Source organism: Tenrec ecaudatus, chromosome 1 (genome assembly GCF_050624435.1).
Source record: "Tenrec ecaudatus isolate mTenEca1 chromosome 1, mTenEca1.hap1, whole genome shotgun sequence".
NCBI classification, from domain to species: Eukaryota; Metazoa; Chordata; class Mammalia; order Afrosoricida; family Tenrecidae; genus Tenrec; species Tenrec ecaudatus.
Window position 1 is genome coordinate 319,083,251 of NC_134530.1, and position 22,634 is coordinate 319,105,884.

The 22,634-nt window shown below is 46.4% G+C and overlaps 1 protein-coding gene across 1 annotated transcript in view; it reads left to right on the top strand.

The window, feature by feature from the left end:
- MBOAT1 (membrane bound glycerophospholipid O-acyltransferase 1) overlaps positions 1-22,634 on the top strand; it is a 175,009-nt gene that overhangs the window by 111,890 nt on the left and 40,485 nt on the right. Inside the window, exons 5-8 of the mRNA XM_075533406.1 lie at positions 4,931-4,986; positions 11,229-11,283; positions 14,496-14,679; positions 19,017-19,209. Coding sequence (XP_075389521.1) covers positions 4,931-4,986; positions 11,229-11,283; positions 14,496-14,679; positions 19,017-19,209 — 488 coding nt within the window. The remainder of the gene's footprint in view (positions 1-4,930; positions 4,987-11,228; positions 11,284-14,495; positions 14,680-19,016; positions 19,210-22,634) is intronic.

Below are 22,634 nucleotides of genomic sequence, written 5' to 3' on the forward strand. Positions count from 1 at the left end.
AAAATCAATGACATAAAAAGAAAAGCCTATCAATAGTTACAGGTCTGTTTATTGACCTTTAGGAGTATTTTCCGGTCAAGTCGGATGTAGTGCCATGCCCTGGCCCCAGAATTTATTTTTTGTATTCCTCATGGACTTCATTGCTCTGGTCCCCTTGCTCCTCTGTTGCATGCCCTTATTGTCTTGCCCCCATGTGGTGGGGTCAGATCAGGCACAATCCCCACACTGTGTCTCCAGTGTTGTCCCCTGTAGCTCTATGGGTCAGTGAGGGATGTCTTGTCTTGTGGTGGGGCTGGCCCTATGGTCCTCTCTGTGCATTGGCTGCTCTGAACAGGAATATCGTCCTCAGGATTTGGTGGGCCAGAATGTGCTCCACTCTTCTTCCCTCTTCGTTTGCTCCTGTGTGCTCCTTTGACTTTTTCTTAACCATGAAAAACATGCTTAGGACAACACAATACCTTCAACCATGATGGATTCAAACCTCAGTTTCTGATTGGTTCCATGGTTCCCCAGGATGCAAATGCAGAGTCTGTTACTGACCTGTGTGTACAAATCCAAGGACAGCACATGGTTCTGGGGTGGAAAATCTGAGTATAGCTCAAGTTCTGTGGCCTCATTGTCCCGAGGAATTTCTTTGGCTGTATCAGGGAGTCATTTATGAATCTCCTTTTTTGTCTTTCTTGTGATGGTGGTGTGTGCCTGTGTATGCTGGGGTTTGTTTGTTTTTCCTCAAAAAGGAAGCATGGTCTGTAATTGCAAGCAACTCATTGTGTCTTGAATTATTTTGTGTTTTGGTGGAAATACTAAAAGGATGGTATCTACGTTTTATCTCTAAAGTTTCTAAGGATTTAACTTTTGAAGCTCAATAACTTGTGTAATCTATTATTGAAAATATGTGTACATAATGTGTAACAGTATTTGATCTTGAGCTGTATTGTTTAAGTGTTCTAAAAGAGCACTACTTGTGCAGTGTGGAAGTGGTTGGCTGCTAACTGAAAGGTTAGCAGTTCAAACTCACCAGCCGGTCCTCCAGGAAAAAACCAAGTGATCTGTTTCTATAAAAGTCTCAGGATAGGAGATCCTATAGGGGCGGTGTTGTTCTCGCTCTCTATCTCTCTTTCTCCCATGCTATGTGTTGAAATCCCCTGGAAGGCAATGAGTTTGATTCAAAGGACAATAGTATTTTCCCCATAGACCAAGCAATATTATTAGCATTACATAATAATGATTTTATTAACATTATTACTTGATGATATTGACATAGATCATGTTGCATATTTTATTCATCTGGGTCCTCTGAGCAGCAGATTTAAAACCAAATGAAACCTCACTACCATGGAGTCAATTCTGACTCACAGTGTCGCTATAGGACGTGGTAGCCCTGCCCCTGTGGGTTTCTGGAGCGATAAAGCTTTACAAAGGCGGGAAGCCCTTTTTCCCCCCCAGGAGTTGACGTGGTTTCAAACTACTAAACTAGCAGTTCACAGACCAACGCATAACCCACTAGGGCACCACAGCTCAAAACGTATTGTTATTAGCGTTCCGGTTTATGCACGCCCTGCCTTATCCCGAGTCAAACCTGCTTAAACGTGCCTCCGATCAGTGGGCGGCTTCAGACACGCCCTCCCAGGAAAACACTGGTCCTAGTCTCATTACGGTGTCTTCCAGGAGAAGCTTCAATCAACACAGTGGCTTCGAAGGGGCTCTCTTATGCTCGTTACATTCAAGGCAGCGGGGTCACTTCGGACCGTTTTTGGTTTTCTTGAATCCTCAAAGGGCAACCTTGATAAGTTTTGGGAAGGATGATCACAGAGTGAAGTTTTCTGAAAATGGAAAACTACACCGTTAAGAAAAAGGCCAGGAAGCTAACTGGGAGGATCCCCCTCCCCCTCAATCTGGACCACGTACTTGCTCGTTCTCCCAGGGTGCCAAGGGCTGTCCTCCAAGGATTTGCTAGTCTGTAGCCCTGATCTTGGCCCTTTAGATTCTTTTTGTTCCTCAAATGCAAAGAAGAGTGGAAACGAAATCTTGGAGCCCTTCGAGAATGCCCAAGCTGCTGTCTTGCTGGGACGTAACGTGAAGCGGGCGGGCTTCTTGGGAGGAAGAGTTGGCGAAATGGAAACTGCCTTCAGGAGTGGATAGACGCAGGTGGAGCCTGAGAAACAATACTTCCATGTCCTGATATCTTTAATGGAGGTTTCTGTGGCTTCACAGCATCACTTTCTGGCCTACCCTCATAGACCTGTAAGGGCCATCGTGGGGAAATGCCTAGGAAAAATGGATGTCTGGCCATTGGTTTGTTCCACCTTCCAAACGTGTAGGCCAGCAAACGAGCCCGTAACCATTGTGCCTTTGGGCTTCATAAATAAGAACCGGGCAGAGATGTTAACACTACAATGGGTATTTGTTGGTCATTTCTTTCAGGTGGTTTTATTTTTGAATAGCTTGGAATGTTCTGTGTGTGATATGCTAAAGAGTTGGAAAATGCGATTGAAGACGAGAACAATTAAAGAGGAAAGCGGGCTCATGGAGAGGCCATCAAATGCTGTCCACACAGATGGAACTTCGCCTAAGACTCATTCGTATTCAAGCCCAGCTTCCCAGGCCCCTGAGCCTGGTCTGAGCAGAGGAGCAGGGGCTAGGCGGCGTCCTAGGGTCATCTGAGGGACACTGCCTAAGACATGAATGAAAAATTCAGCCTTCGGGAGGGGGAATGCTCTATAATTTATGGGGGGCGATTATATAATTCCCTAAGATTTGATTGAATTATATTATTTGTAAATTGCTTGCCAATAAAACTGATGGGGAAAAAAGACCTGAATGAAGATATTTAACTGATTAAAAAAATACAACACACATGTACATACACATGAGAGGGTTTGTCCACAAAATTTGTCCATAAACTCTTTGAAGCCCCCTCGTTATCTACAATCTTTTAACAAGTGAGCCTCCTGGAAACAGTCATATTTTCCGTCATGCATAACCTAACCAAGAAGCTGAAGAGCTGGAAATCCTCCCCACTCATAATAACTGAATGAAATATGAATTGAAAATAAAAATTAAACCTTTGTAAAATTAAAAACAACAACAGCAAACTTCATCCTTTATAGAAATAACTCCGTAGTAAAGAGAGGTCAGAGACCAAGTTCACAGGGATTAGCACATGTACATGCAGACTTTTTAAAAAAAAATCATGTTTTATTGGGGGCTCATACAATTCTTATCACCATCCATCCATCCATCCATCCATCCATCCATCCATCCATCCATCCATGTGTCAAGCACATTTGTACATTTGTTGCCATCCTCATTCTCAAAACATTTGCTTTCTACTTGAGCCCTTGATATCAGCTCCTTATTTTTTCCCCTCCCTCCCCTCCACCCCTCCCTCCTGAACACTTGATAATTTATAAATTATCATTATTTTTTCATGTCTTACATGGATTGATTTCTTTCTTCACCCACTTCTCTGTTGTTTGGCGCCCCCCCCCCCCCCTGGGAAGGGGTTATATGTAGACCATTGGGATCAGTTCCTCCTTTCTCTCCCCACCTACCCCATTCCCCTCCTGGTATGTCTACTCTCAATATTGGTCCTAAGGGGTTTATCTGTCCTGGGTTCCCTATGTTTCCAGCTCTTATCTGTACCTGTGTACATGCTCTAGCCTAGCTGGATTTGTAAGGTAGAATTGGGGTCATGACAGTGGTGGGGGCTGGCGAGGGAAGAAGCCTTAAAGAACCAGAATGCATACAGACTTTCGCAGTACAGATGGAAGACTGGAACTGCTGGGCCAGGTGCCAGGTAACTCCAGGTTGAACATTTTGAGATCAGCCAGGCGTTTCCCCAGCAGCTGCCCCCTTCTACCTTCTCACGAGGGTTGCGAGGGTCCCAGGATCTCTGCATCCTTGCCTACCCTTGTTTTCGTCCTTTCTTATTGAAGCCACTCACTGCTCGCGAGCCGGTGCTGATCCGTAGTGACTCTACAGGGCAGGCTAGAACTGCTCCCGGGGGTTCCCAAGACTGTGACTCTTTACAGGAGTAAAAAGCCTCCTCTTCCGTGGCTGGTGGTTTTGAACAGCCGACCTTGTGGTAGCAGCCCCACTTGAACCGCTCTCCCACCAGGACCCCTTGGCCATTCTAGCGGGCGGGGACTTGCTCTTTCATTCTGGTTTTGGTATGGAGTCACCTGATGGCAAGCGACTTTGAGCACCTTTCCTGTGCCTATGGACCATTTGCCTGGGTATGATTGCGTTTTCTTCGCGTGGCTGTCCATCTGTCTGCCACAGCACCGTTGATTGAAATGGCTGGGGCCGCCTTGCTGAATTGTTGCGACATCCTGGTTAAAGTTAGTGTCCATTTCGAAGCCAAGTGTTTAACTGATGGCCTTTTGAAGTGAAGGCTGGTGTACTTTCTCTCCACTAACTGGCTGACTGATAGCTAACTGCATTTTACAAATGCGTCTCATAAATGCGTGCTTGAGAGAATTGTTTCCAACGGAACAAAAAATGCCGGTAAGGGCAAAGAGCCAAGATGGGTGTCCGCTCACGTGGAGCAGAGCGGTGGGTTAGGTGCCCTTCAAACCAGTGCTTCGTGGACCTGCCACCTCCTTGGAGATTCCACTGGGAACACTGGTTCTGATTTACTGGGTCTGACGTGGGGTCTGCGAGGCCGCATATCTAACGAGCTCCCTGAGCCCACTTGGAGTAGCAAAGCTGAAGAGTGATTCCCCGCTGCCTCTTTGTTGTATGTCATCTTGTCACAATTACTTGTGTGAAGTGATTCGGAAAGGGAGTACCAACTTCTTCTTTGGAATGTCATGTCTTAACATGTGTAAGCGTCCTCGGAGAGATGGAAGAAGACGCGCTTCTTCCGGTCCTCTGGTTAATTGATTCTTGTGTTGCCAACGCTGATTGTTTCCTGTCTTCCTTCCAGGCCTCTGATGATCGTCACTCAGAAGATCACCACCTTGGCCTTCCAAGTTCATGATGGTGAGGCCGCGCTGCTCTTTTGCTCCTGAGAGCGAGCCTGCCCTGCAGAGCTCTGGGCGCATGCTGTGTAGGCGCGCTAAAGTTTAGATAAGCACTGGGGCATCGTGCTGTTATCCTGTTCGATTTTCAGTTCTCTTTTATTCCTGTTTTTAGGGGGGAAATTAGATGGTAACAGTATGGCATAGGGACAATGTCTGACTCCCTCAGACGTCACAAGGGCACACAGGGATCAAGCTCCTGGGAGGTCAAGGTCAGACGTGCCTCGACCCTACCACCTTCTTTACTTTCTTCCGACACCCCCTGCTCCTCACACGGCGCTCTTCTTTTCTGCTGGTTTCCGTAGGTCCTTGGCAATGGCCACACAGAGCTCAGATTTTGATGCATGATTATGAGACCGATGAAGGAAGCTACCAGGTTACAATTCAGGATCAGAAATGCTCAATAGACAACCCTTCCCTGGTCAGGAGCGCCTTTTCTCTGCACCCACAACGATGCCTCTCTCAGAACCATAGTCTCTTAGTCCCCCAGCCCCTTGACTGCTGTCCTGCTGGGGGTAAATGCCCAAAGGGCACGTTCCTCAGTCCGTGTTGGTTGGCATGGCAGGCACCCTGCAGGCATGGGAGGTCCTCTTGCTGTGTGTTCTGCTGCCACCGTTTCTGCTGCCCCAACTTCTCTACGGTCTGGCTGTCTCTGGGGTTGCAGTTCTGTCTCCTGGATGAGGGGGGATTAGTGCACAGGAATCTCAGTGTCCTGTGTTTGGGGTGCTTCTTTTCTGATGTCAGTGAGATCCCCCACTCCTGTGCTGAGATGGCTCATTTCGAACCCCAAGCTGTAGTAACCCACCACAATTAACCCCAAGTGTAACCATAATGTAGTAGTTAACATAGATGTATCCATTTTATTAATGTCAACCAGACTGTATGAATTAGCCAGAGTGTAGTGGTTTTGTATTGACCCAAACACGGCCACTTTGCCACTACTGCGAGTCCTTCTGTAACTGCTATTTTCTGAAGTCGTTAACCTGTTGACACTTATTTTTGAAATTGCTGATGTTGCTTGCAGACCCCTGTTTTATTTTCATAAGTTCTCATTTTTCCATAAATCATGATGCCACCTGCCCTTGTCCCTTGCTTATTCTGCAATATAAAAACTCCCCTCTTTAAGCATTCGGGGTTGAGAGTAAATTAGTCTCTAGCCTCTCCTTGACTACTGGCCAATAAAGTCATATTAAAGTTGTGTCTGGCAAGATTGACCTGCCTACATGTTAATATTCTGTACGCCCCATTTGCATGCTTCCATCTACTTATTTGGTGAGAGTTGCAGACCATGGCTAGAAAAGCCATCATCTACAGCTCTATAATTACCATTTCGATTTTTTAAAATTGATGAGACCATCCTGACTTCATTAATGAACTCCATAGTTTCCATTTAGGGACCGTTTGGGGGGGTATCAATGGTTAGTGACCTTGGCTATACCCTGAAAGGTTAATGGTTCCAGTCCACCTCAGACAGAAGACCTAGAGCGCTACTTCTGCAAGATCAGCCATTGAAAACCCGATGGGAACAGTTCCTCTTTGACCTTCCTGGGCGTCAGTGTGGGTTAGAATGGACTCTGGCACCGGGAGAGAGCTGTCGCTGGGTTTGATCTTTATGTCGGACATTCGTAAGTCCATGATGTCATGTGTGCACCAATACAAGACCCATGTAGAATAGTTACTTGTCCTCAGATTGCCCTGGGTTCTGTCTACTAAGTCTTCTCTTCCATACCTACATTGGCAACCACTGATCTTTCCATTGTGTCGAGTTTTGCTTTTGACAGTAACAATATAGCCTTGTACTTGTCTAGTGTTTTCAATCGCTCACTGCTGCATACCTAATCCAAATTTGCTGAAATGTTTGCTTCGAGAACAATGGACTTTCTCTTCGTGGGATTGACAATATTAAAACCCATGCTTCAGGCCAGATGCAGTCAGTTCAGGTGTGACCGACCATGTGAAACTGGAAAAGCCTTGACCTGTTAATACTTGGAAGGAGCGGAATGTCAATGGAAACAAGTAAAATTGTTGGTTGAAGCCCTGCCGTGGGATATTTGGAAGAGGCAGAGGGGGGCTTTCTAGGAGCCTGACATGGAAGATTGGATTTTTGTCAGGACTGTGCAGAGGGACACACATCCAAACTGCTTCAGTTGGCCACCGACTTTGAGAAGGGCACAGTCGTCTCTACCTGTGAGGGTCAAAGTATTTGGGTGCTGTGCATTGCACACACTGCCCTTGTTTTCTGAGAGGGAGACTTAGCATCTAGCACCTGTTCTTTCCTCTTCCTGTTAGTGGCCCAGTTCACTCACCTTTGACCATTTTGAGTCTATTTGGGTTTCATTTGGGCCTGACTGAAGTGGGGAGAACCGGTTTGAATCCCTGGTGGAAATTGGGCCCCAGGGAAAGAGAGATAGCATTTTCAGCTAGGTGGAATATTTCAATAGAAGCTTAAGGATGCCAAGTGCAATTAGTAAAAGTATCTTCTACGGATTTGTACTGCCCCATAAATGCTTTTGACCCCTGCAGGTTCTTTATGTGTTCACAGGTTGAGAAGATTTACAAACTCTGCCAACTGGTGTTCTTGCTCAGACTTAACGCTTGAGAACTGATTTAATTTCATTTTGATGTGTAGCACCAGTTCTCCAGAGAACTGGGTAATTTTATATCAATGGCAGGGCCTTCCTCGGATGACCACCTGGCCCGGTTTGCCCAGACAGAGAGGTTTCACAGAATATGGTACTTTCAAATAGGGAAAGTCGTGAACAAACTAGAACAAATTACTCACTGTGTCTGGACTTGGAAATTCATTTGATGCAGTGTCACAGACTAACAGTAGTAACAAACTTAATTGCTATAACATGCTTAGTTTCTGGGATTTGCCAGAGTTGTACTGTTTGGTGAGATCTTTACCCCCCAAAAAAAATATGTGATTTTTTTTCTTACTGCATTTCTAGGTTTTGCTTTGTTTCATTTTGTCGGTGTGCCATATTTCATAGAAGTAGCTTTACAATCAGCCAAATGTTCATTTGCTTGCCATCTCTCGCCCCCACCCCCTGTGTGAAGAACAAGTGGGTTCCAGAAACTCTTCCCTTCCCTAGGGGTTCTTGTGAAGTGTCTTTGTGGTTGGTGCCTATCATCAGTCTGATCCGAATATAGAGGAGGTTCAGGGTCAACTTGCATTTCTTCTACAAGGGAGGGGGGGGGAGTGGTGGTCTTCAGTGTGGGAACATGGAACGAGAAGATAATCGAATGTCACCTCAAACATTTTGAAGGCCCACTCTACTGTCCCATGTTTTAAAAGATTAAAATTTATTTTCTTGTGTCACTTATCACCTTTCTGCTTCATTGGCGGTAACTGTACATATGAATTTTATATGAAGCACAAATATAGCTGATACAGTGGGTTATGTGTTGGGTTGCTAACTGAAAGGTCAGCAGTTCGAGTCCACTCCTAGGGAGACAGATGAGGCTGTCTACTCCTGTAAGGAGTCACAGTCTCTGAAACCCACAGGGCCAGTTCTACCCCTTCCTACAGGGTCATTATGAGGAGGAGTCAATTCAATGGCAGTGAGTGACATGAGTGTTTTCTGCCATGGATAGATGTTAAATTACAATAATACAGCTCCAATGATTCCTTGTGTTTTCCTACCTTCTGTATTACATTTCCTAATTTCTTTGCAAGAGGAAGGTCCCTTCCTCCCTTCCCAATTACAGCCTTCACCCAAGTCCCCAGCTTGTGCCAGATGTCTGTATCTAGCAGGAAAGTATATCTGCACTGGTCCAGATTGTGAAAGGAAGTTGATTTCTTTGAAATGGAAACAAAAACCACAAAGCAATGAGGGACTCCTACTAGTAGGATGAAGGGGTGTCTCTGGGATCCATATTGCACTGTGTGAATTAAATAGGGAGAGTCTGGTGGTCCCGTGGGTAAATGTGTCATTGCTACTGCAAGGTCAGTGGTTCAAATCCACCAGTCTGTCTGACAGAGAAAGAGGAGGCTGGCTGTTCTTCTAAAGATTTAAAAGCCTCAGACACTCTGTGTAGGTTTGCTATGAATTGGAATCAAATCCAATGGCAGTGCTTTTTAAAATCTCTGACGAGAACCCTGGTGGTGCAGTGGTAAAACGCTTAGTTGCTAACCAAAAGGTTACAGTTTGAATCCACCAGCCACTCTGCAAAAAAATCGACTGTCTGCTTCTGGAACAGTTACAGTCTTGCAAGCTCGGGCAGTTCTGTTCTGCCCTGCAGGGTCCCTGCGAGTCCGAATTGATTCTGCAGCAATGAGCAATGGCTTGGTTTGTGTTTTCATCTTAACCTTGAAAAAGGAGTCCCTGGCTGACACCAGTGGTTAAGTTCTTGAAGAGTGACCCTGAAGTTCATGGTTCAAATCCACCCAGAAGCTCCTAGGAAGAAAGGTGACCTGCTCCTGAAAGATCCCCGCCCACTGAAATCCCTACGGAGCAGCTCTACTCTGAAACACATGGGGGTCCCTGGGGTTGGAATCCACCCCACTGCAACTGTCTTTTGTTTGCCTGTGATCTGCATGATCAGCAGTTCAATACCAGCAGCAGCTCAACAGGAAAAAGAGTGGGCTTTCTACTCCCGTAACCAGTTCCAGTCTCGGAAACCCACAGGGGTGCCGTGAGTCAGCACTGGCTCCCTGGCAGTGGAGCACCGCTTGAAAAGGCATCTTGTTCTGTAGAGTGGAGGGCCAGAGAAAGCGAGGGAGACCTGCAGGGACATGGAATGGACCCTAACTCCCAACAATCAGACCCGGCGAGGTCATTCTACCACAAACAAGCTCAGCACTGTGGCTAGAGCACATGCAACAGCCACCTCTGCATTCTCCCCGTGCCATGTGAATTTGCACTTGAAGAATGTACCTGTGTGCTTTCATGCGGAGCTATTTGATTTTCTGATGGAAAAGAGGGACTTTTTCTTCCTCAATCCTTTTATTGGGGGCGCATACAGCTCTCTCTCTTTCTTTTCTCTCCGTACTTTTATTGGGAGCTCTTACAACTCTTATCACAAGCCATACATTCATCCAGTGTGTCAAGCACATTTGCACATATGCTGCCATCATCCTTTTCAAAGCATTCTCTTCCCACTTGAGCCCCTGATATCAGCTCTCTATTTCTCGCCCACTCCGTCCCCTGCCTGCCCTCACTCACAGACCCTTAATAAGTTATAGATTATTATTTTCATATCTTACATCATCCTCTGTCACCCCCCACCCACTTTTCTGTTGTTTGTCCTCCTGAGAGGGGCGTATAGGTTGATCCTTGTGATTGATTCCCCTTTCTCCCCCCACCCTCCCCTAGTCCTCCTGATATCTCTACTCTCATTGTTGGCTCTGAGGGGTTTGTCTATCCTGCAGGCTCTTATCTGTAGCAGTGTGCATGTTCTGGTCTAATCCGATTTGTAAGGTAGAATTGAGGTCATGATAGTGGGGTGAAGGAAGCACCAAAGAGCTAGAGGAAAGTTGTGTGTTTCATCAGTGCTATAGTGCACCCTGACTGGCTCATCTCTTCTCTGTGACCCCGCTGTGAGGGGGTGTCCAATTGTCTACAGATGGGCATTGGGTCTTCACTCTGCACTTCCCCTCATTCACATTGATATGCTTTTTTGTTCTGGGTCTTTGATGCCTGATACCTGATCCCATAGACACCTCATGATCACACAGGCTGGTGTGCTCCTTCTATGTGGACTTGGTTGCTTGTCGACTAGATGGCTGCTTGGTTGTCTTCAAGCCTTTAAGAACCTTTAAATTGCTGGGCACCAGCAGCTTTCTTCACCACATTTACTTATGCACCCATTTTGTCTTCAGCGATCCTGTCAGGAAAATGAGCATCATGGAATGGCAGGTTATTAGGACAAAGTGTTCTTACATTGAGGGAGTACTTGAGTAGAGACCGAATGCCCTTCTACTACCTTGATACTTAACATATAAATATATGTACATAGATCTATTTCCCTATCGTTATATATAAATATATTTACATATGTACATGCCAGTATTTAGACCTCTATAAATACCCTTTGCCTCCTAGTTCTTTCCTCTATTTTGTTTTACTTTCCAAAGAGGGACTTCTTAATGGTTTATAAAAGCAATAATAATTTTTTTTCAGATGAGTTTGAGGAAACTCTTGAAAGGTTGATATCTACCTGGCTTGAAGCATCTTACCCTAATTCTTTTGTTTTTCCCAGGACTGGGTAGAAAGCCTGAAGACCTCTCTGCTGACCAACATCGACTTGCTATAAAGTAAGTCTCATGATGGTTGTTCAAGCTCTTTCAACATCAGTATCTAGAAGTCTTTCTCATGTTTGCGTCTGCAAATCAATTCCATTCTATGGACGTATTATAACTTTGGTGATGAATACGGAATATACCATGGCGACTAGAGAAACAAACATATTGGTCTCGGGAAAGCATACAGCCAGAATGCTCCTTAGAAGTGAGGTTGGTAGTGGTGGGGCTGGGAGGGGAAGTAAAATAATTTTTTAAAAAGTGAGGTTGGTCTGGATAGAGCAGAGGATGTACACTGGTGCAGATAGGAGCTGGAGGCACCGGGAATCCAGGGTGGATGATACCTTCAGGACCAGGGGGTAAGGGGCGATACTGGGAGGGTAGAGGGAGAATGGGTTGGAAAGAGGGAACCGATTACAAGGATCTACATGTGACCTCCTCCCTGGGGGACGCACAACAGAAAAGGGGGTGAAGGGAGACGTCGGACAGGGCAAGATATGACAAAACAATAATTTCTAAATTATCAAAGGCTCATGAGGGAGTGGGGAGTGGGGAGGAAGGGGGAAAAAAGAGGACCTGATGCCAAGGGCTTAAGTGGAGAGCAAATGCTTTGAAAATGATGAGGGCAAAGAATATACAGATGTGCTTTACACAATTGATGTATTTATGGATTGTGATAAGAGTTGTATGAGTCCCTAATAAAATGTTTTAAAAAAAAGTGAGGTTGGTGAGAGCTCACATCACGTACTTTGGACATACCTATCAGGAGAGACCAGGCCCTGGAAAAAGACACCAGGCTTGGCAAGGGGAAGGGGCAGTGCCACAAGGAGAATTTTCAGTGAGCTGGATTGGCACGGTGGCTCCAGCAGTGGGCTCCGCCATGGCAGTGATTGTGGGGTTGGTGTAGGACCAGACAGTATTTTGATTAGGCAGCACCTAATGATGCCATCACGGTGGGCGCGAGGAATCTCCTGTTGACACACACTTGGGCTACTTACCAAGTTTTAACTTTCACGCAGAGTAACCATCTACATCGGTCACTTGGAAGGTGTTTAGGTGTAGCGATAGGATGGATTCCCAGAAGTGGGATGGCTGGGTTGTAGAGTACATGTATCTGTAATATTTTTAGTTCTACGAGATTCCTCTTCAGTGAGGTGGTTCTTTGTATTCCAGAAATTTTTATTAGGCTCTCATATTAAAATTTGAGATGTGCGTCAGGAATCCTCAGCAAAACCATAATCGGTATACATCAGCACATAATTAAATGCCAGACTGAAGATGGTAGGAAGCAGGGCTGAAGAGATAAGTGAGGATTTGGCAAGGGAAAGTCAATGAAAAGGTAGGTTTTGTCCAGCCCCAGTATATCGAAAGTGCTACAGACCACAGGAGGCTGTGCTTGGAGGGTGGGGGTGGGGTGGGGTTGGGGGTAGTTCTGATGGGAAGTTGGTTCCTACTTGAGGGCAGGAGAAGGTCTCTGGGGTGAGTCAGGGAGGCCCAGGTTGTAGAGGAGACTGAGTGTTTCATTAAGGAATTGACGCTCGGTAGTCAACGCATGGGAGACCATTGGAAGATTCTGATGAATGAAGCTCTTTGTTATGCAATATGCGTACCCAGATGGTATAGACGCGCAAGCGCAGCTATGGATCCAATGGTTGATGGTCTACCCATAAGCGCCTTGGAAGAAAGACCTGGCGATCTACTTCAGTGAAGTCAGCCACTTGGAACAAAGACCTGGCGATCTACTTCGGTGAAGTCAGCCACTTGGAACAAAGACCTGGAGATCTACTTCAGTGAAGTCAGCCTCCAAGAGCGATACGAGCACAGCTGGACGAGGGCACGTGGGAAACCGCCACGTGCGCATGACAACTTCTGTTCTTTGCTTTTTTTAAACGGGGTTCTAAATGAGATAGGCCATGCTTTCTTTGACAGGCTAAACAACGAAAAGAAAGTCTTGGTACAAGTCCTTTCCCACAAGCCTGTCTTGAGAGAGGAACCAAAGTGTGAAAGGGTCGTTCAGACGCTCCATGGAACCGTTCTCGACAAAATGTTTTTTTCAGTCACATTCTAAGTCTCCTGCCAGGATGCCAACGCAGACAGGACACGGGTACAGTGGTGGCTCCGTGGGACTTCTTCTCGTGGACACGCCATCTCCCTGTCATTGATTTTGCATCAATTTTGGCTCTCCGGAGGAATTTTCTCCTCTCAGAACATCTTGATCAGTTCACCTAATGTCAGGTTCCCATCTTGTCTCACGCACTACCCTCATTTTCTCTCCTGGACAGAGAGGTGGGAGAGGAGAGCACATCTTCCAGCCAGAATTGTGTGGCGGTAGAGATCTCCTCTTCAGTGGACCGCCCTTCTCATTCACTCTTCCTTTCAACCTGGTGTCTCGACATGGCTTTTGAAGAAACCGCCGGACAAGGCCAGGTCGCACACAGTAATACACACGAACGACCCGGGTGCCTTTCTTTGTCAGCCCTTCCTTGACAGAAGCAACACAAGTGGGGGCACGGTCATGCAGATTGTATTTCTCACTGTTTTAAGAGGCTGAAAGACTGTTGGTCCGAAGCGCAGGCTGGAAGGCAAGGTCATCCATCGTCTCTTCACCTTCTGTTCCTGGCCTCCTTGTAGATGTTCACGTGGCATGGCATCTGTCTTTCCCCATTTCTGCTTGCTTACTTGATCTGCTCATTTATATCTCAAAAGACACCCATTGGGAACACGCCTTATGTTAATACTGGCTCATTAGCAAAGCAAAGAAGCCCCACCCCTAAATGGGATTATAGCCACATGTAGAAAACCCACTGTTGCCATTAAGTCCATTCTGACTCAAAGTCACCCTACAGGACAGAGGAAACCTGCCCCCCCCCTGGGGGGGCTTGCTTCCCAAGGCGGTAAATCACGGAAGTAGGCAGACACATCTCTCTCCTCCGTGTGATGATCTTCACGTGCTCTTTCATGTGTGACGTTCCAGCTACCGACCTTTTGGTTCATCAGCCAAGCCCCTCACCGCCGTGCCGTCGGGAATCCTATCACAGGTGTCTCGGTGCCAACAACTTGATTCTGACTCAGGCACACTCATAAGGGTTAGGGTCTCCAACCCCTCCTTTTGAGATGCACAATGGAGGCTGTCATCATTGGGGTTTACGGTTTGGGCCTTGGCACATCCAGGAGAGAAAGCCAAGGGGGGGAGAGCATTCAACCTTCTATTTTGTTTCTTTCTACAGAGTGAAGCCCTCCCTCTTGGAATACTTGAGCTACCTTCTCAATTTCATGAGTGTCATAGCTGGTCCGTGCAACAACTTCAAGGACTACGTAGCCTTCATTGAGGGGAGACATACACACATGAAATTGTTGGAGGCGAACTGGAAGCAAAGAGGGGGCCACAGCCTGCCAGATCCTTCTCCCACGGTGAGTGTTCCATGCCAAGTGTCTGCCCAGAGCTCCAGAGAACGTGTTGTGTTTCCCACTGTATTATGCGTTCGGTGAAAGCTTACACCACAGATTAGTTTTCAATTCAATAATTCATGCATGCATAGCTCCTGGACATCGGTGGCAATTCCCATAATACATGAGCGCTCTCCCCCCCGTTTCCACCCTGGGTTCCTTATGTCCATTCATTTCTCTTCCCTCCCTTCCAGTCTCCTATAGCTCATTGTTCTAAGGAGCACATTGCTCCTGGGTGCTAATCATTTGTTGTTTTTTTAATTGGCCAAGTCTATGATTTGGTTGAGAGGTGGCCGCCTGGAGTGGCTTCAATTCCGAGTTGGAAAGGCGTGATTTAGGACAGTGGTCTTGGGGATGCCTCCGGTACCCGTTAGATACTGGTCCTTTTTACAGATTCGAGTTTTGTTGTACGTTGTTATCTCATGCTACCTACTATGTTCAAGTGTGTCCCTAGTGAGAGCAGTCAGTGGTGGTGGCCTGGCGCCATCCAGTTCTTCGTGGTTCGTGTGGCCTATTCAGCCACACGCGGGACTGCTTGCTTCCCTGAGGGTTTGGTTTGCCTCACTCTTTACTCCAGGTGGGAAGAGACGAATATGTGGTTCTGTCCAAGATGACTTCTCACAAGCCCTGACGGCCCCAGTGATCAATTCACCAAACTAGGATGATGTGCATTTTCTCTATGAACTGTATTATGCCAATTGATCCAGATGCCCCCAAGACTAGGTAGTCTTTAGTCTCTGAATCCTCAGTCCCTCGAGGTGTTTATGTCCCAGACATTTCCATAACTGTGCCCACTATGTTCTTTGGTAGCTATGTGAGCGTTATCCGTGGAGCACACTTGTAATTGGTCTGTAGGGATATCCAAAAGGATTCCTCGATAAGCACAGGTGTATAAGCATGAGGGTGTCATCCTGTATGACCACCTGCAGCTATTCAGCCTATCTGCTCGCTTAACCACTCACAAATCACTCTCTGTTGTTGTTGTTGCAGGAGTGTATGTTATAATCTTTACGGTAGATGCACTGGAGTCTGCCTGCCTTTCGGTGCACCTCAGAAAAATGGCCTCTTGAGCTACCGTCGTCCCCGACGTAGGATATATTTGAGTTACGAGAACCCATCCTTAAAGGCTGGCTGGTTTTCATCTGTTTCTTTCTTCATACACCTCATCACGAGTAATATGTGCCATGAACAATGTCAAAGTATCTCTGAATTTATCCGCAATAGTTAGAACCCCTAAAGACAAATACAGATTGGATTTGTACATATACTGATATGAAAAGGCAAAAATAATGAAAACTTAAAAAGAAAGAAGATGCATTCAACTTACGTCGGACTGACTTATATGGAGTTGTCAGAGTGGAACCCTTGATAAGCTGGGGACCGCATTTCCACAGATACCAGGCACTGAAAGCCCCTAGCGCCCCCTTCTCCTGTGACCCAGACATACAGGGTTCTCATCAGTCAGAGCTGGCTTGATGGCCCCTGGTCAGATGTTCCCATCCGTGGGTTGGCACACTGCAGTACTGTGGATGCTTATCTTTATAAGTTGAACTTCATGTACAGCCAGATAACAAGGCTATATTATAAAAGGTGGGCGGGATGGGGCTCAGCATAAGTGTGCTTTTTATGACAGAAAGCAATTGTTTCCAAAGAAACCAGTTTTACCCAAGCATGTTAGAATCTCAGTTTTATTCCCTTCCAGAGAATTGAAGCTTTTTTTTTTATAAGTACTATTTTGTTTCCCCCAAACCACTTGATGGGGAGCCAATACAGATACCATATCGTTTCGTAGTTCCATCACATCGCGCAGTATTGCCCAAACAGTACTGTGCAGTGTGGCACCAATATACAGACATTCTCTTCCTGCTTGACGCCTTGGCATCAGCAACCTTTTCTTTGTAACTTGAATTGTATCACTCTCGTATTAGCCGGCATCAGGATAACTTCCCGAACTTGGTAAATATGCTCAATTTATTTGAATCCAATATCCTACCTTAAAGGGGAATTTTAAATTACTTGAAAGACTATGTTGTTTTTCAGTTAGAAAAGAGAAAAAACGAAAGTAGTTTGCGTCAAAAGGCATCCTACGCGCTAGGGAAGGCCTAGGGAAGTTTGAAGTGAAATCTTTGAAAATAGCGATTTCTTAGTGGATCTCGAGTTGGTGGAGAGGTTTCACAGAATCAGGTTACGGGCTGTTCCTGCACTGGGGGAACGACGGCTCCTCAGCAGGCACCCAAGTGAAGCCCACTCGTTTCCAGGCAGTCTCTTCAGGGAGCCTGGGGTTTTGCGTTTCCCCTCCTTTTATTTAGAAAAGGATTTTACCCGAGAGTCCTGACATCCCTCAGAAAGGAGCCTCGTGCATTTTTGTGCACACAGATGTGAAGTGGCAAGGGTGCACTGAGACCATAGGTCCATTCGCACCCAGTGTGCCGTCATGATTTGGGCTTAGGAGTGGTGAGGACTCCACAGGGGGCCAGTACGCTGTCAGTCCCTTGTCAGTGCTGGTTCAGTGCAGTTAAGCCTCCACACACACACCTTCTGATGGAGGGGCGTTTGGCATCTCCTGGATAGAATGAATTTATTTTTATAAATTGTTGTGTTTGGCAGGGTTCTCTAGGGAAATAAAACCAGGACACTTACGATGATACATATATAAGAAGATAGGTTTATGCAGTGAGAAGGGAAATACTTAGTCCGCACAGCAGTACAGAGGGGTCAGTTCAACTCACTTCCATGGAACAGTTAATGTACTGGAAGTCCTTCAACTCACGAGGGCTGCTGGGTCCAAGGTTAAGGAAGCAACCGCTGAGTCTTCCCTCAGGCACAGCAAGCAGAGTCTGCCCACAGGCAGCAGACAGCAGGCTGGGTCACCTTGGGAGTTTAGTGAAGCAGGCCCGGATGGGATCGCTAACACAAGTAATACAAGGTGACAGGCTCTACCAGCCTCAAGATCAAGCAATGTACTCACCAGCAGCGAGGTGAAGCAGGCCTCGAAGGAGCCTCGAGCTCTAGTGACATGATCCATGGGTTGGCTGGCCCACAGGTAATGGAGCTCACAGATTGAGGCAGAGAACTAACTACAGCAGCAGCATGCTCCAGCACGCTCTGATCCCCAGAAAGCAAGAGAGAGGGGGGTGGGCCTTGCAGAGCCATTTATCTCTTTGCCCTCTAAACAAACTGCGACCTGATTAATCCCACATGTTCCTATTGGCCAGGTTGGCACAATAAACCTATCACAATGATGTCACTGTTGAAAGTCTCCATACACAGTATACAGGGGAAGTGGGTGAAACCACTCTGCCCAGAGCACTTTGAGAAGTCAGCACATCTCTCATCCTCACAGAAGACTGCATCTAGACCATCTGAGAAGGCTTTCTAAAGCTTTCCAATATCTGCCCTTCTACTGGGTCGGGTATTTGATCATTCCTTATACAGAATCATTGATTCTGTATCCTCTTGTCTCCTTGCTGGTAATTCAAGACCACGTCCTTGACTCTGCTGGCTGTTGAAATAGCTGGCCGGTGGTTATTTTTTCTGGTGGCAAATTGCTGATGTTACTTGCTGTTGAGTTGACTCCAACTCATGCCAAGCCTGTGTACTACAAGACAGAATATTGGCCCGGTTCAGTGGCATCTTCATGATTTTGGGGGTCTAGTGTTGCAGCCACGGTGTCAATGTATCTCATTAAGGCTTCCCCTCACCCTCACTTTACCAAATATCATATTTAATGGGAAATTAAAAGCCGAACAAATCTCACTGCCATCGAGTCACTGTGGCTCATAGTGACACTATAGGACAGGATAGAACTTCCCCTGTGGGTTGCCAAGACTGTAACTGTATGGGAGTTGACAGCCTCGTCTTTCCCTCATGGAGTGGCTAGTGATTTCTACCTGCTGAACCATCAGGTAGCGACCCGATGCGTAGCTACTGCTTCACCAGGGCTCCTAATGGGAAGTGACCACCCTGTAATAGTATCCATTTCTCTTATGTTTTGAGCACTAGCGCCACCTCCTCTTTGTTGTTGGTGGAACTTGCTAGTGAAAGCCAGCATCCGTTCCCTAGATGACTTTTGTCCACTTCCTTCAGCCCTCCAGCGTCTGAGGGATACATAACTTGCATCTAAATACAGCACACCTCCCCTGCCCTAGAAATGCGCCAGGAGGGAGAGCGCCTGTCCACCTCTTTGTAGGGAATCATGCCAAGACGCTATGGGGACAACTTCGTTCATGACACGGCCTGGCTGCAGTGGTGCTCGCGTCCTTCGGTCTTTCATGGTTACACGGTTGTTGTCCCGTTTCCAGGGAGCGGTGGTCCGTAAGCTGTGCATCACCTTGGCGTCTCTTCTTTTGTTTCTGACGCTCACGAAGAACTTCCCTGTTACCTGCCTGGTGGATGACTGGTTTGTCCATAAAACAAATTTCCTGACTCGACTCTGCTACCTGTACATTGTCCTGCAAGCCTCAAAGCCCAAGTATTACTTCGCGTGGACACTAGGTAAGCTTGATGGAGCGGCCTGGCCTGGGTGAAGTCTGGGGGAAATGATCTTTGTGGATGGATGGCTTGGGAGAACTAGGGAGAAAGACAGGGTGTTCTACTCTCGTAAAGAAGGACAGTCTCAGAATCTCAGAGGGACAGTTCTACCCTGGCCTACAGGGTGGCAATGAGTCTGCATCAACTCGATAGCAGTGAGTTTGGAATTTTTGTAAGAGTTAGAACAACGTCTTGGATTACCCAATCAAACAAGTTGTATTAGTCTGGGTACTTTAGAGAAACAAATCCACAGAAACTCATGTGTAAGAGAACGTTTTATATAAAGGTTAAGTGTGCATCAAGAAAACATCCCAACCAAGTGATGCCCAAGCCCACAAGTCCAACATTGCCCATTAACTCATATGTCTAACACCAATTCACAAAGTCCTCCTCCATCTCACAAAACAGACTCAATGATGCCGACTGCAGGAGGAAAGCCAAGTCAGTGAATGTGTAAGCATTTCAGCGCTGGCAGGGGTCTCCACACGGGTGCTCCAGCACCCAGGGCTGCATCGGGGTAGGTCCATGTGGCTTCTCCTCAGGGATGTCTTGCAGGAAGTGAGTCTTACCAACTAAAGCAGGGAACTGGCTAAGGCAGCTGCACACTGGTCCAACCATCAGAAAGCAAGAGACCCAAGAACTCAAAAGGCGAGACTCACCAAGCCATTTATCCCTCTGCCCTTCAATTAACCCCACATGTATTTATCAGCCAGGTTGGCACAATCAACTCACTACCTCAAAAGTAAATCCAATGCATGCTGGAAACCAGTTTCCTCACCCACCATGGACTCAAGGATCCAGGACATAGAGATGAGAGCTTCTGACCGTTCGTTGTCTGAACTTGATGTTGTGAACAGGTGTCTAAGCTTGGAACTTCTGTTTCCACCCATCAAACGTGGATTTTGCTGTTTAGTTTTTGTTGATGAGGCCCAGTAGCTGCATCTGTTGTGCCCTCGGAACGCGTTCAGAATGGGAGCTCAGCACCTTAGTTGGGATGACCAGGTGCTAGGGCCAAAAGACAGCCGCTTCTTTGATTCAGTCAAACTGATGATTAAATTTGGTGTTGAGCTCATATCCCACAAATGAGGGAATCACACTGACTCGATTGAATTCTCCTCCCAGTTCATGCTCCATGGTTCAGACCCAAATAAAAGTTTGCAGCTACCCAAGTATTTTGGTACCACTTGGTTACCCCTCTCACTTGAGAGCATTTCTGAAATTTTGCGATGTGGGCAATGTTGCTTCTGTTCAGTGGAAGTTTTTATTGAATACCTGGTTTTGTGCTCCAAGAAAATTAAAGCATGTTACCCGGGGCGTACACAGACGCGCACCTCAGCGAGGGCAATGTGCAGGAAGAGCTACCACAGTGGGAGGAAGCTGTGGAATGATGGCTATGGAAAGGTCATTGGACAAGGTGTCCTTTAACTTCCTCCTTTTCCCAAAGTTCCTTCATAGGTGAGACTTATACCTGTTGTGGTTGAAACTGACTTGGGATGCTGGGTGTCTTCCCCTGTGAGCAAGTTAACATTCTTGCTTTCCGTGCGTGCGTGCGTGCGTGCGTGCGTGCGTGTGTGTATGAATGAGAAGGAGAAAGAGAGAGAGCATATCTCTCTTTCACTACCTTCTACTTGTTAAATTTACTCTCCTTTTCTTTTCCCCTATTGTGTCTGTGTGTCTGTGTGTCTGTGTGTGTGTCTGTGTGTTTATGAGAAGGAGAGAGAGAGCATCTCTCTGTTTTACCGCCTTCTATTTGTTAAATTACTCTCCGTTTCTTTTCCCCCGTCTCGACCTTTCCTGCTTCCTCATCTGGGTCTTGGGGGGTTAAGGAGTCCTGGTGGCTCCGAGAGCGGAGTGTGGGCTGCAAACTAAAAATAGCAGCAGATCAAGTTCTCCAGCTGTTTTTGGGAGACGGATGAGGCAGTCTGCTCTTTAGAGAGTTCCAGGCCTGGAAGCCCTTTGTCCTATAGGGCCATTTTCAGACTTGACAGCAGGTTAGGATTCAATCATCTCCTTGTTCCCCAAGGCCAGAGAGGGAAGTCTGCAGAAGGTGGGCCAGCCTTGGGGGGATCTGGGTGGGGAGGGGCTGGGGTGCAGAGAACTGGGGGCTTGGGGATTCATTCTGCCCTTTGGGGAGTATCTCAGATAGTTGGAAAATATAGCAATAACTACTTTTGTGGTTTGTTTTCCTGTTGCTTTAATGCTTCTTTTCCCTTTATCTTTTTTTTTCTTTAGTGCTTCGATAGAAACACATCATTAATTTGTATGGCCTCGATTCGAAGTTTGTTGCAGTTAGAATTGCACGGGCAGGTCTAAAATGAACCTTTGTATTATTTATGAATAATACTCAATGACTAGTATAGCAGGGACTCTTTAAATTGTTTAGCAGAATGATTGTTTCATCCAGCTCTTTAAAGCCCAATTTACAACAGATTGATGTACTAATTAGACATGATTATAAATTTAATCCTTAAAGTAGGCCTCTTGACAAACCTCAGATGAGCTGCACTCTGTTAGCCTTCTCCTAGTAGCTGTTTCTATTGAAATGATAACATTATTTTCTTTGGGTTTATTGTACAATTTGTGTTCATTTTTCTCCTCCTAATGAGTACTGATTGGCATCCCTTGGCTACTAACTGAAACCTGGCAGTTTGAATCCACCCAGCGGCATCTCAGAAGAAAAGCTCCGGGGCATAGTGGTTATGCATTGGTTTGCCAATCACAAGGTCAGTCGTTGAAACTACCAGTGAGTGGCTCCGTGGGAGAAAGATGTGGCTTTCTACTCCAGTAAAGAATTGCAGTCTCAGAAACCCACAGGGGCAGTCCGACCCTGTCCTAGAGAGTCACTGTGAGTCAGCATGAACTCGATGGCAGGACGTTTGTTTGTTTTTTAATTTATGAGAGATCAACCATTGAAAACTGCAATGGGGAACCTTTTCCCTCCCCCTCCTAAACAATTGCCCCGAGATCATCTTGTAGCCTGAAGTTAAAACTGTTCCCTGGAGTCTTCTTAAAACCGGACACGTTTAGTCTAAGTAGTAAAATATGCCTGCCTTCAGCATTGTTGCTCTTTTAAGGTGTACATGAAGGAGTTGACCAGGGTGCCTCACAGGTTCCGTAGGAAGCTCAGGGGTAGTCATTTTACATTAACAGAGGAACAGAGAGTCCGGAAAGGAGGATGGCGTAGAATGGTCCCACAACTCAAAGAATCGTATCAATGGCTTTGCATGGTGCGAGCAGGAACTTGAGCTGGTGTATTTTTTTGGCTGTGTACCTTCTGAACAGCCAAAATAAAATAAATGAAGGAAAAAGAAAATCCTACATGTTGGCTACTACCCTGTTTCCCTGAAAGTAAGACACCCCCGAAAATAAGACCTACGCACAGTTTTTCC